At 49.1% G+C, this 14,885-nt stretch overlaps 1 protein-coding gene across 1 annotated transcript in view; it reads left to right on the top strand.

Annotated features, from left to right (window-relative positions):
* LOC133107057 (mannosyl-oligosaccharide 1,2-alpha-mannosidase IA) overlaps positions 1-14,885 on the top strand; it is a 238,740-nt gene that overhangs the window by 148,978 nt on the left and 74,877 nt on the right. Inside the window, exon 4 of the mRNA XM_061216080.1 lies at positions 9,082-9,162. Coding sequence (XP_061072064.1) covers positions 9,082-9,162 — 81 coding nt within the window. The remainder of the gene's footprint in view (positions 1-9,081; positions 9,163-14,885) is intronic.

Genomic DNA, 14,885 nt, shown 5'->3' with positions numbered 1-14,885 from the left:
TAGATTGGGTCGATGGGAACACTTATACGGAATCACAGTGTTCCTTTTGGAACCGTTTTTTTCCGGGAGCGTGGGCAAAGTCACAAAAGCACAGCCAGTTTTTTTCGTTCAGAATTGAAAAAGGGTAATTTTGCAGCTTGTTATTGTTGACTTTATCTCATCTGAAATACTTTAACCGAAGTAGTAAATCTAGCACATCACGATCCGGAACAGGGAGCGTAGGAGACCAGAAATCTTGAAATGTCGACAAGTTTAAAGTTGAAGCTGGAGTTGGTCTCAAAGAGAGTTTGTTGACGTCATCGCAAAGTAATATGCAACTGCCGTGAAACTGTGGCAAGTTTTTAACACGTCACGTCAATCGCGGATGATAATGGAAATAATTCTCCCGGGAAAACGTCAGCCGGATCGTTTCAAGATGCCGCCGTTTCCGCGGTAAAGAGCGCTCTCGTTGTTGGCGGTGTGCGTTGGTGTTCTGAGGATCCGTCTGTCTCCTGTCTGTGTGACTCAGTCTGTTTGCACGAGAAAAAAAACCCCAAAGCTTACGGACGTATTACCGTGATTGCAGCGGAAGTCGGTGACATGATTGGTCCGTGTGACAAGGTAAGGAAACCAAACTATTTCATTAGAGCGATGATTTTGGCAGCTGCTGAAAGAAAGGCTTGCTCCCTCGGCCAAGTTCTTCCATCCCGTTTCACTCAGAAGCAGAAGAAAAATAAATAAATAAACAAACAAATAAATAAATAAAACGATAATAAAGGGGGGGGAAAAAAACAACCCTTAAACTGCAGCGGTCCTGATGCAGGGAGGTTATTACCTGTTATTACCTGTGGGAGCGGTTATTACCTGCTATTAACTGTTATTACTGGAGCCGGTGGTTCCATTACGGAGCAATTACGTTGTTTATGTGCTTTTTCCCCTCGGCCCAAACAAAGGCTAGAACGACGGGGCGCGCGCGAGTACGGCTGAGCTTTTACCCAGGGTTCCCTGGGGTCAACCACGGCCGCCCGTAAACACGCTCTCGGCCCGCCTGAATCACCCGCCAGGAGAGAACCGAAGGAGTATTATTATCCCGATAAAAAAAACAAAACCGCGTCAGAAAAGCGCTCATCTCAGCATCCTCCCAGCGTCTGCAGGCCTCCCACCAGGTCCGTGTATTAAACGAAGGCGTCCGCTCTGTTTACGCTCAACCTGTCTCGTAGCCTTAAAAATAGCTCTTTTTTTGGGAGGCCGTTCGGTGCGAACGCAGCATATTTTCAGAAGAGGATGTACGGAGGAAGTTGTTGAAGAACCCGGTAATGCTGTCTCTGAGCTTGCCAAGCCGGGGAACGGGGCATGGCGTTGGGTATTTTCAGGGGTTGTGGGCGTTTAAACGTGTACATGAATCATGAGCTAGAATTATATTTAGATATGTGATCCAATTTATCGACTCGTCTGTCAACCACTAAATCAGCCAAACAAACGGTCGTTCAAACAGGTAAACCAAACTACATTATTGTCCCATTGCATAATTAATAAGTCAAATAATAATCAAATAATAAATTATTATTATTATGTCTCCAATTAATCAAGCATAGCTAAGGCATAGCATTGGGTATTTTTTGGGGGTAGTGGGCGTTTAAATGTGTAGATGAATCATTTACTAGAATTGTATTTTTACTCATAACTCATCAGTAATATCCACAATTGTAATTGATAACTAATACTGTAGTGTAGATGGAGGGAGTCTGGATGTAATGAGAGACTTCTGCCCAAGCTTTCTCACAGAGGTAATGAATCGAAGCTCACTAACCTTATTCAGGAGTCAGTAGAGCGTAACCTGCCCTCATGTCTAATGTAAACATGAGGGATGTGATGTGTGTGCTATGAATGTTTAGAGGGTGGCCTGTAGTGTAGTGGTTAAGGTAAAGGACTGGGACCCGCTAGGTCGGTGGTTCTAATCCCGGTGTAGCCACAGTAAGATCCGCAAAGCCGTTGGGCCCTTGAGCGAGGCCCTTAACCCTGCACTGCTCCAGGGGAGGACTGTCTCCTGCTTAGTCTAATCAACTTCGTCGCTCTGGATAAGAGCGTCTGCCAAATGCCATTAATGTAATTGGATGTGAATCTTTGTTGTGTGACCTGTCTCCCCTTCTGCAGAATAACGAACAATGATTTTGTAGGGTTTTTGCATTGTACCCTTTTATACCAACTTTTGGTACAGAGTGAGTGAGTACTCTGTTAGTGTTGAATTAACACTGAACATCTGTGTGCTGTCCATGTCCATGGAGATGAAACAGCGATGTGAGTGTCAGAGCCCCATTTAGATTTAGATTCCTTTATCGGCCATTAGTGGGATGAGTTAGCTGTGGTCATAATAACACTAATGCAGGTTTGGCTGATTGGAGAGTCTAAATTGCTCGTCGGTGTGAGTGTGTGAGTGAATTGTGTGTGTGTGCCCTGTGATGGACTGGTGACCTGTCCAGGGTGTATCCCTGCCTTTCACCCAATGTATGTTGGGATAGGCAACTCTGTTCAGGATAAGCGGGTTAAGATAATGGATGGATGGATGGATGGACTTACAGTTGATTAGACTAAGCAGGGGACAATCCCCTCTGGAGCAATGTGGGGTTAAGGGGCCTTGCTCAAGGGCCCAGCAGCAGTGCAGATCTTATCATGGCTACACTGGGACTTGAACCACCAACCTTCTGGGTCCTAGTCAAGCACGTTAGCCACTATTACTGTCACGATTGTCGTTGTTGCTGCAGATATTTCTGTGTTATTGTTAGTATCAATACGGGCGTTGCTGTGGTTACGTTGTTATGTTCTTGGCCTTGGTGGTGGTGGTGAAGATGTTTGTGTTGTTGGCGGAGGAGAATGTGTTGTTTTAGTCACGCTTGTTGTTGGTGAAGGTTCTGGTTATTTGTGTCATTGTTGTTTGTTGTTGTTTTTTTTTCTGGTCTTATTAGTTGTAATCTTGTTTGTGTTCGTGGTACTTCTGTTGTTGGGTTCTTGTAGCTAGTTACCAGTTTTGGAAAATTTGTTATTTTGGCTGGTGTTGTTACTGGGGATGACAGTAATTGTTGTTTTTGTTGTTGTCATCGCTTTGAGGTAAAGTTGTTGTTTATAATTATAAATGACTAAATCGGTGAAATCACATTGAACCTGACTGATTTTAAGCTACATTTAAGCCAGCATCAATTTTTTTCTTTCTATCTCATACTTCACGCCATGTTTCTGAGTCCTCTTTAAAACCGGCTTTGTGTTTTAATAACACAGTGCTGAGAGATGGGATATAAGTGCACATAATAGCATTAGCGCTCTCTATCTATTTCTCATTCTCACTTCCTCGCTTTCTCTCTCTCCCTATCTCTCTCTTTCCCTCTCTCTCTCTCCCTCCCTTGTTCTTTCTCTCATCGCTTTCTCTCTGTCTTGTCTTCCCTCTCGCTCTCTCTCTCTCTCTCTCTTTCCCTCTCTCTCTTTCCCTCTCTCTCCCTCTCTCTCTCCCTTGTTCTTTCTCTCTCATCGCTTTCTCTGTCTTGTCTTCCCTCTCTCTCTCTCCCTCCCTCCCTCTCTCCCTCCCTCCCTCCCTCCCTCTCTCTCTCTCTCTCTCTCCCTCCCTCTCTCTCTCTCTCCCTCCCTCTCTCTCTCTCTCTCTCCCTCTCTCCTGTCGTCCCTCTCCCGCTCCCAGCTCCGGGGATGGATGCCCCAGACCGCGGTACTAATGGCAGCCATCTTAGTTACATTAGAGGAAGCGCGGCTCTCCGGGACAATGCTGGAGGATGGCAGCTCTGTCACCCTGCCAGACACCAGCAGTCCGTCTCCCCGGAGCCTGGCGCGGCTGCTTCTCAGCTCTGTGTCTCTATAGTACATTGACTTTCTTGGCTAAAAGATTGAGTATTTTATGGGCCGGTTGGCTGGTTGATTGTTTGGTTGGTTGGTTGATTAATTGACTGATTGAATGCTTCATTCATTGGTTATTTAATTTGTAATAGTAATTTATGATCTCATTATTATTTGATTTATTACTTAAGCTTGAATGTTTTGTTGGACAATGATGTAGTTTGGTTTAGTTGTTTGAATGGCCGTTTAATTAGATGGTTTAGTGGTTGATAGATCAGTTGTTAAGTCGGATAAGTTGATTGTTTGGTTTATCTTTTGATTGTCAGATTCATTTTATTGTGTGGTCACTCGATCAGTTCCCCTGGTGTAAAATCCAGCTATGACCAGCTACCAGCTGTTTCAAAACATAGCCTGAGCTGGTAAAACCATCTTGAGTATCGAGTCGGTTTGAACTGGTCAACCAGCTACCAGCTGTTTCAAAACCGTTTTACTCAGCAGAGAGTAAGGCTGTGTTATTCTGTTATTTAGGAAATTAGGAAGGGGAGGATTACCGTTGGATCTTCGCGTCATTAACAGGCTGTGAAGCGGTGGCAATCGCTCACTCTGACATCCGTTTCCCGTTCCGTTCTCCCCGCACCTCCGATGGCAGTTGGCCTGCTCTGCGGCCTGCGAGCCAGTAAACACCATCGCCAGCGCTGGCAGTAATTAGGGTGACATATTGCATCTCTTTAGAGCCCCCTGTGTTCCTTAACCCTCCCAAGTCTTAATTCATTCATATTATTTATTGCCCATTTAGCTGATAAAGCCATGCCCAGATGACAAAACCGCAAATTGCTTTAATGGCCTCCATTATGGGCTGGTTCGCTTTTTGCGCCGAGCCCGGTCTGTTACCGGGGAAACGCACGCCAACAAACACGCTGGGACGGAAACGCACTTCTCGCGCGCTAACCTCTTTAAATGCTAACCGGCGCTAACCGTCGGCTCATTTCGGGGGGTGCTGTCAGTCATGCCCAGTTGCTGTGGATATATATTTTTTTGTGTTCCCCTTGTGCGTGTGATCGCTGAAGAATGAGATCCGTGAAGATGAGTGAGGACAATTACTATCTGAAAATCACGGAGACGGTCAGACTCGGAGACTGAAAGGCTTTTCATGCTTCCAAAGGCGACTACTCTTCTGCAGGAGGTGCGCCTGTGTGTTTTACTCCGGCTGTCGAAAGATAATGCGTTAACTCACGCCATTCATTTTGATGATGATTATGCGCCGGATAAAGGGAGAGAAATCGGGTCATCGATCCGCGTGTACGGATCACAGCCGAAATAAGAAAATGAAATTAATTGCGCAAAAAATAAACGTGTACCGCGATAATCATTGAAAATTAATCGCGTGACTTAACACGTTAATGTTGACAGCAATAATTATCACTTTGTTGATTTTTCCATTAACAATAACAGCAGGTGGTTAATTACAAGAACGTACGAATCGATACCGTTCTCGGGTTGAAAATTAATTAATAAATGTAGAAATGAATAAATTGCAGGCCTCAACAGAACTGCACCTCGCCCTGGAGAGACCTCTGTATCTTCTTTTTGGAAAACCGTCGTCCAATTTAGGAAGAGTTTGAGAACGGAACAGTACAGAGCATCCCGCAGACTCTTTCCCGACCCCCCGCCTGTGGAAGTTTAATTTGGGCGTATACTGTACTGTAGGAGGGAGACAGACGGGGGGAAACACAATCCAATTACCGCCACTCTCTCCAACTTTATTTGTGCAGTGCTACCAGCCATGACTTCACTTCTTCTTTTTGTGATTAAGGTTTTAATAACGCTGAAGCTCACAGAACCTCGCAGAACCTCTCTCTCTCCCCCCCTCTCACTGTGTCTCCCGCTCCCTGATTCAACTGCCAAACACGAATCTCGCTCAAGCGCCACCTTTACAAGAGAGGAAGAGCTTTTCTGTGGGAATCATTTATTTCAAAGAGCTCCCGGTTTTATCTTTTTTGTTGCTATAATATAAGGTAACTAAATGATGAGAACAGGTCATTCAGCCCGGCAATGCTTTGTTTAGCTGAAAGCTCGATGGTATCTATTGTATCTAAATGGTAAATGGTTGGCTTTCATATAGCGCCTTTATCCAAAGCGCTGTACAATTGATGCTTCTCATTCACCCATTCACTCACACACCGACGGCGATTGGCTGCCATGCAGCTTTGTTGTACTTTGTTGTACGTCGCTCTGGATAAGAGCGTCTGCTAAATGCCACGTAATGTAATGTAAAAGGCGCCGACCAGCTCGTCAGGAGCATTTGGGGGTTAGGTGTCTTGCTCAGGGACACTTCGACACAGCCTGGGTGGGGGATCGAACCGGCAACCCTCCGACTGCCAGACGACTGCTCTTACTGCCTGAGCCATGTCGCCCCCACCATCTATCCACTGTATCATGTCCTGGCAATGCGTTTCCACACAGGATCTCACTCATAGTTGCATATGAGTGCAACTGGCTTAAGGTGCTTGACTGGGAAGGTTGGTGGTTCAAACCCCAGTGTAACCACAATAAGATCCACACAGCTGTTGGGCCCTTAACCCCAGATTGCTCCATGGAGGGATTGGCCCCTGCTTAGCCTAATCAACTCCAAGTCACTTTGGATGAAAAGCATCAGCTAAATAGAGTCTGTAAGGTAATGTACATGTAATGTGAAGTTCAAACTGGAAAGGGGGGAGGAGCCTTAGACCCCCCCCGTACATTTTTAACCGGATCCTTTAACCGGATTTTCTTTTCTTCGAATAAAGCAGTGAAGATGAAAAGAAAGAGGGAAGATGATAAAGGCGGATGGAGAGAGGAGCCCCGTCCGCCGCGCGGATCGATGCGCTCGCTGCCAGAGCGCTAAGCGACCCGGTTAGCGGTCGGAGGACGGCGGGGGGGGAGTCTCTAAAAGCTTCTCCCGCTTCCCGCTCGGCTCCGGCCAGACTCCTGGCACCAGGCGGAGAGATGCTTCCTGTTTCGGGAGAGTGGGGCGGTGGGAGCCCGCTAAGGAGCAGAGCAGCATTGTAATCAGTGGCAAATCAACTCCGCCGCAGAGTTTATAAGAGTTTATAAGAGTTTATAAGAGTCCGGCAGGGACCCAACGCACTTTGTTTCCACTTCAGAGTATTCTTCCGGAGTTTGATTCTCCACTTTTCTTTTTTCGCTGGAGTTTGCATATTTCCGCGTGAGTCCGTGTGGGTTTCCTCCAGGGTACTCCGAGTTCTTCCCACAGTCCAGTGACATGCAGGTTAGGTTCATTGGAGACTCTAAATTGCCCCTAGGTGTGAGTGTGTGAGTGAATGGTGTGTGTGTGTGTGTGTGTGAGGGAGTGTGTGAGTGAATGGTGTGTGTGTGTGTGTGTGTGTGTGTGTGAGTGAATGATGTGTGTGTGAGTGAAGTGTGTGTGTGTGTGTGTGTGTGTGAGAGTGAATAATGTGTGTGTGTGAGAGTGAATGGTGTGAGTGTGTGAGTGAATGATGTGTGTGTGTGTGAATAGTGTGTGTGTGTGTGTGTGTGAGTGAATGGTGTGTGTGTGTGTGTGTGTGTGTGTGAATGGTGGGTGTGTGTGTGTGTGTGAGTGAATGGTGTGTGTGTGTGTGTGTATGAGTGAATAGTGTGTGTCTGTGTGTGTGTGTGTGTGTGTGTGTGTGTGTGTGAGAGTGAATGGTGTGTGTGTGTGTGTGTGTGAATGGTGTGTGTGTGTGTGTGTGTGTGTGTGTGTGTGAATGGTGTGTGTGTGTGTGTGTGTGTGTGTGTGTGAATGGTGTGTGTGTGTGTGAGGCTGTGTGAGTGAATGGTGTGTGTGTGTGTGTGAGAGAGTGTGTGAGTGAATGGTGTGTGTGTGTGAGTGAATAGTGTGTGTGTGTGTGTGTGTGAGAGTGAATAGTGTGTGTGTGTGTGTGTGTGTGTGTGTGTGTCTGTGTGAATGGTGTGTGTGCCCTCAGATGGAATGGTGACCTGTCCAAGGTGTGTTGCTGCCCCTCCTGCACGACTCTTCAGCAGGTGTAAGCGGGTTAGATAATGGATGGATTGATGCATGGATGGACAACAGACAGGTTGCAGCGTGAATGTAAGGTGATCGGTACTCTAATGGGTGGAGTGCTGAATGCGCCGCGCTTTAATTTCAGGGTTGAGTAGACATGTGAGACATACAGGAGGAAAAACCAGTTAAGCTGTGGATAAGAATGGCGACTCTGGTAAGAGATGGATATTGCGGAGTGAAAGGTGAAGAGCTTGTGTGACGTCCTAATTCGTCAGGACCTGCGGTGTCAGCAGGGAAGAAGATTGTGTTTAAAGGTCCAGACGCATCAGCTTTCTCCGCCTGGTTTTAGCATCTAAAACGGCCACGATAGTGGTGACGTATGTTTTTTTGAAAAGTCCCTAAACCTGCCCCAGAGTGCCCCAGAGTCAGCTTTGTGTTCAAATTTAGCAACGTCATCCGTGAATTGCAGAAACATGCGTCATGTCACGTGGGAAATAATTTTACAAGCAGCTCGGAAAAACAGCACTTTGACTCTAAAATATGGATACTTAGACCGAAATGTACGTTTTATTTTTACTTCCCTGGTTATGGGTATACACTTCACACTTTGTTGTACGTCGCTCTGGATGAGAGCGTCTGCCAAATGCCATTAATGTAATGTGATGTACTTAAATTAGTATGGAACAACGAATTGAAAGCTCCAAGATGATATGAAAGGCTCAAAAACTGTGTGTGGGTCTTTTCATCTTTTGCCTGCAGCAGGATCCTGATAGTCTGTTAGTCGGATAGTCTGATAGCCTGGTAGTCTGATAGACTGATAACCTGGTACTCTGATAGTCTGATAACCTGGTTGTCTGATAGTCTGGTAGTCTGATATTCTGATATTCTGATAGTCTGGTAGTCTGATAGTCTGATAGTCTGATAGTCTGATAACCTGGTAGTCTGATAGCCTGGTAGTCTGTTAACCTGGTAGTCTGATAGTCTGGTACTCTGGTAGTCTGGTAGTCTGATAGTCTGGTAGTCTGATAGTCTGATAACCTGGTTGTCTGATAGTCTGGTACTCTGGTAGTCTGATAGTCTGGTACTCTGGTAGTCTGATAGTCTTGTAGTCTGATAGTCTGGTAGTCTAGTTGTCCGATAGTCTGATAGTCTGGTACTCTGGTAGTCTGTTAGCCTGGTAGTCCGATACTCTGGTAGTCTGGTGCATTTACAGAGAAAGGTGATTCACTCCTGATGGGTTTTGATCTCTCTTTCCCCTGCAGAACGGAGAAGCGTCTCTCTTCGAGGTGAACATCCGCTACGTTGGAGGGCTGCTCTCTGCGTACTACCTGACAGGAGCGGAGGTGAGATTAATCCAAGAGAATTATTCCCCCCCCTTCCACCTGAATCAGCTCTTTTTATCTGTATCGTTCCGTTTTAGTTCTGCAGACACGAGGCGTGTTTCTCTGGGAGCTGCTGAAATAGCTCTGTCTCTCACACTGAAACACACACACACACACACACACACACACACACACACACACACACACATACACACACACACACACACACACTCACACACACACACACACACACACACACACACACACACACTCACACACACACACACACTCACACACACATACACACACTCTCACACACACGCACACACGCACACACGCACACACACACACACACACACACACACACACACACACACACACACACACACTCACAAACCCAAATGAACATCAGCACATATCCCTCCCAGTGCTAACATCCAACAGCCTGGATGAATGGTAATATGGGGGGGGAGCCTTTACAGGGTAAAGTTGCATTTACCCTGTCCCCCCTCCCATCCCATTCTCGACTGTGTATTCAGGAAAAGTACCTCCAGCTCTGGAAAAGCCGGGGGGTGGGGGGGGGGGAACATCCATAACGCTCCGGATGGGAGAGAGAGGGAGAGGCCAGAGCCATACGGGCCTTTGATTCCCTGAATGCTAAACTGCATTGATCTGAGAGATGAGCAAACGGGATCTGAAGTGTTTCTCCTGGACTTCCTCCAGCGGGGAACGCGAGGACACGCGCTGTCTGATCATTTCAGCCGAGAGCCGGTTTCACCCCTCTCTCTGTTCCCTGGTCCACACCCCCTCCCCTCCCCTGTTCCCTGGTCCACACCCCCTCCCCTCCCCTGTTCCCTGATCCACATCCCCTCCCCTGTTCCCTGGTCCACACTCCCGCCCCTCCCCTGTTCCCTGGTCCACACCCCTCCCCTCCCCTGTTCCCTGGTCCAAACCCCTCCCCTCCCCTCCCCTGTTCCCTGGTCCACACCCCTCCCCTCCCCTGTTCCCTGGTCCACACCCCCTCCCCTCCCCTGTTCCCTGGTCCACACTCCCGCCCCTCCCCTGTTCCCTGGTCCAAACCCCTCCCCTCCCCTGTTCCCTGGTCCACACTCCCGCCCCTCCCCTGTTCCCTGGTCCACACCCCCTCCCCTGTTCCCTGGTCCACACCCCCGCCCCTCCCCTGTTCCCTGGTCCACACCCCTCCCCTCCCCTGTTCCCTGGTCCACACCCCCTCCCCTCCCCTGTTCCCTGGTCCACACTCCCGCCCCTCCCCTGTTCCCTGGTCCACACCCCTCCCCTCCCCTGTTCCCTGGTCCACACCCCCTCCCCTCCCCTGTTCCCTGGTCCACACTCCCGCCCCTCCCCTGTTCCCTGGTCCACACGCCCGCCCCTCCCCTGTTCCCTGGTCCACACCCCCTCCCCTGTTCCCTGGTCCACACCCCCTCCCCTCCCCTGTTCCCTGGTCCACACCCCTCCCCTCCCCTGGTCCACACGCCCTCCCCTCCCCTGTTCCCTGGTCCACACCCCTCCCCTCCCCTGGTCCACACCCCCTCCCCTCCCCTGTTCCCTGGTCCACACCCCCTCCCCTCCCCTGTTCCCTGGTCCACACTCCCGCCCCTCCCCTGTTCCCTGGTCCACACTCCCGCCCCTCCCCTGTTCCCTGGTCCACACTCCCGCCCCTCCCCTGTACACTGGTGTCGTTAGGGAGGTGGTGCTGCTTTAGAGAGATGGAGCTCAGCTGGAGAGGAGAGTGTTGCGCGGCGGCCGGGCGGCCGGGGTTCGGCAGGGCCACTCGCAGTGGGACATCAGTTCCCCCGCGTCTCCCGTTCCTGAGCACAAAATGGTGGTCCTGGAGAGGGCAGTTTGGTGGTCTGCGCTCTCGAAATGATGGCTATGTGACTGCGAGTGGATAGGTCCCCTGCACAGCAGTGTTTTTAGGATGTGTGATTTTCCAAGTGGATAGCCACTTTCACACATATTGGACCGGTTTCACGGACACAGATTGAGCTTAGTGCTGGACTAAATTGAGTTTTGTTCTGAGAATCTTGTCACACACACACACTCGCGCACACACACACACAAACACAAACTCACACACTGGGACACACGCACTGCACCGATGATCGTGTGACTTGTTGCTCATTCAGGTGTGATCACTCTCCTGATGGAACACAATCTGTTTCTTTTCACTTCACCGGTGACATGTCAGTGCTATTTACTGAGCTCACATCCATCCCGCTGTGAGTGAGGGTGTCTGAGTGTGTATGTGTCTGTGTGTATGTATGTATGCGTCTGTGTGTGTGTGCGTGTGAGTGTGTATGTGTCTGTGTGTATGTATGTATGTGTCTGTGTGTGTGCGTGTGAGTGTGGGTGTGTATGTGTCTGTGTGTATGTATGTATGTGTCTGTGTGTGTGCGTGTGGGTTTCTATGTGTGCATTTGTGTATGAATGCAAATACTTGCATACACCTCCCTAAACACATGCACACACGCACACACACTCTGTGTTCCCTCTCTCACACGCCCCCCCTTCACACGGCGGGATGGCGATAAGAGTTGGAAGGTGAGACTCACATCCTCTCCCCCCCCACCCCCGTCCCACAACACCCCCCCCCCCCCCCCGCCAAACCGCCAAAGCCGTCAGAGCGCCGAACGGGGGCTCTGCATAACTGTCAAACAGCTTCATCCTCCCCCTCAACAATAATGGAGTCCGCCGTACTGAATTATGCATCTCAGCCTGCGTGGAACGGCTCGATAACACGGACCACTCCAACTTAAGTGTGTTCTTTAGGGTTACCCTTTCAGTCAAGACATATATATATATCGTATTCCAGGACAGGCTATGGACAGAGAAAGCTCACACAGAAATATTACCTGAGAGACTCTTTAGTCTGCTTTACGGTGGTTTCTGTGTGTTTTTATGTTACAGGGGCTAAGCGGCCTTGTGTTAGACATAAACGGTAGAGAAAAAAAAAACAAAAAAAAACAAGGGTTGTAAATCCCAGTCAGAATGGCGGATTTGCGTGTGTACCGTACAGATCCGCGGTTGCGTTTTTTTGGACTTGAATGTGTTGATGCCTTTGTGTTTGGGATTAAGGGTTTTGTTCCCGACTGGTTTTCACCTGGCACGGCACTGCAGCCGGTTTAATATGATTTTAAGGACCGTCTGCTTTCAGGAAGATTTCGGATGGGAGCTTTCAGGTGTGGAGTGCAATCAGGCTGAAAACTGAGGCCACTGGGTCAAATAGTAGAACAGGCTGATGTTAAGAGTGTGAGCTTTAAAGCTTTGGGCACACACACACACACAAACACACACACACTCATACACATTACGCAAACCACAGCCCTTTGGGGACGACTGGAGAGGAGCTGCCATTTTACGCACTGTTACAAAACACCAGCCTTGTGGGGACCGCCAGTCTTGTGGGGACCTGGGGAGAGGAGTAGCCATTTTAGACACTGTCACAAAACCCCAGCCTTGTGGGGGCTACTGGAATGGAGCAGTCATTTAGCACTGATACAAAACACCAGCCTTGTGGGGACTACTGGAAAGGAGCAGTCATTTAGCATTGATACAAAACACCAGCCTTGTGAGGACCTCCAGAGAGTAACTGCCATAGTCACTATAGTTATAGGCGAGGTGTCACACCATCGGAGGGGAGGGGGCACACGTGTCTGGCTACTCTTCTTAATTACCTCAACAATTAATATGCTCGTTTTACAATTTTTTTTTGGTTCAGGTAGTACATCACACAGGGGAATGTGCTTGTATTGGCCTACATCCATATCTGGGCTTCAGCGTCGTGCTCTTTTGACAACAAGGCTTTGTGTGAACGTTGCACTTTTTCCGCATGGCTAATTGGCTAATTGAACGGCCCTCCGGAGAGTTCGTTACGGGGGGACGCAGAGCCTCGCCGGAGTCGTGAAAAATAAATAAACGCGCTTTAAAGTGGGACGGAGAGGAGCGGAGGCAGGTTGTGTGGAGCGCTCTCTCGTCTGTCAGTTTCCCCCGCTCTCGTGTGTACGCCGTTCATTTTTTTACGTGTATCTATTAAACATTAAACGCTCTGACACACACGGGTTTATATGCAAACAGGTGAGCTTGCGCATGGCGGAATTAATTGTTGGCAGCCTTCTTCAGCTGTACGTACTGAATTAAGTCAGGAGTGTGCCACCGGGATAAACGATTGGATCATGCAGTTTTTCTCCAGTTTAAATTCCCCAGTGTGATTGGTCAATATAAATGAGCCAATTTTCTGTATTAGGGCAAAGCTGAGCTGAGGAAATTGGTGCTGCACTCCCCAGATAAGTCCTTCCTGTTTTTTTTTTCCTCTCTCCTGTCATGGGACGGCTCCCTTTCCTGCCGTTTCAATCTGTATCTACGGAATCAGGTGCAGCAAAGAAATAAGAAACAAGCAAATCTCGAACAATCGATTTGTTACTGTAACTCTGTTACTGTAATTGTCATTTTCAGAACCCTGACAACCCCACCCCCCCCGCCCTTCCAAGTACCAGCGTTCATTCTCAGGTCCCTACTTCCTCCTGAAGTGGTGGTTGTAAAATCCCCAAATTTGAAACGCCGTTTGAAAACCTCCCTCCCTGTTAGGGTCAGGGGGAGAGTGTTGCCTTGACGATGCCTCTCTTTGGGTCTGTTACGGAGAGCGGTTAAATTGCGCGGCTCCCTGCCCTTCGGTGAAAGACGGCCGTGTTTAGTGAGGAAGGGGGGAAAAAATCGCCCCTGCTGTGTGCAGAGAGAAGACTCGCGGGGAATGAATAAAAAGTGTGAACGAAATTCAATCAGACCCGCGTGAAAATTGAAAATTGGAGTGCGGAGGGAAGGAGGGAGGGAGGGAGGGTGGGTGGATGGTTGACAGGAGACCGGAGGGAGCAAATTCACCGCCCGCACCCCTTCCCCCCCATGTCCCAGACCAGATTAACAGGTGTCATGGTTCGATTCCTTCACTTCCTGTAGCGTTTATGTGCTACGAGGCGAGGGAGGTGATAGTGCGCTCCGGTGTGACCGCGCCCCCCCCCCCCCCCCCCTCCCCCTCCGGACTCCCGGGTCGTAATCGTTAAAGACGCGTCTGGGGCCCCAGACCTCGTTCTCGTCGGCTGCGAGGGTGGATTAATTGTCGGCGCCTGTGGGGAAATCTCCCGGGCTGTCTCCCGCACCTCTCCTCCCGTTATTCAGTTTTACGTCCGTTTCGTTTCGTTTTTTTAAATTTTATTTTATTTTATTCCGCTGCCCTGTTTCTGCCTGCGAGCGCCACTTCCCGCCAGGCGAGGTCGCCAGATCCGCCCCCTGCCCCGCCCCCCAGAGCCCATTGGTCAGCTCTTCCAGATGTTTCCCCCTATCACCCTCTCTATCTCTCTCCCGCCTCTCTCCCCCTCTTTTTCCCTCTCCCTCTCCCTCGAACCTCTCTTCCCCTCTCTCTCCCCTCTCTCTCCCTCTCTTTCCCTCTCACTCTTTCTCTCTCTCCCTCTCTCTCTTTCTCTATCTCTCCCTCTCTCTTCCTCTCTCTCTGTCCCTCTCTCTCCCTCCCTCTCTCTTTCTCTATCTCTCCCTCTCTCTTGCTCCCTCCACCTCTTCCTTCCTTTCTCTCTCTCTCCCACCTCTATCACATTCACGGGTGTATCTTGATTTAGAAGCAGCGGGTCAACTGTATGGAGAATTAATTAAATACAACATTTGTCAGTTAGCTGTCGCTTTTATCCAAAGTGACTTACAGTTGATTAGACCAAGCA

The sequence above is a fragment of the Conger conger genome, chromosome 1, assembly GCF_963514075.1.
Source record: "Conger conger chromosome 1, fConCon1.1, whole genome shotgun sequence".
Classification (NCBI taxonomy): domain Eukaryota; kingdom Metazoa; phylum Chordata; class Actinopteri; order Anguilliformes; family Congridae; genus Conger; species Conger conger.
The sequence above is the reverse complement of the archived record's forward strand: the minus strand, read 5'-3'. Positions and strand labels throughout refer to the sequence as shown.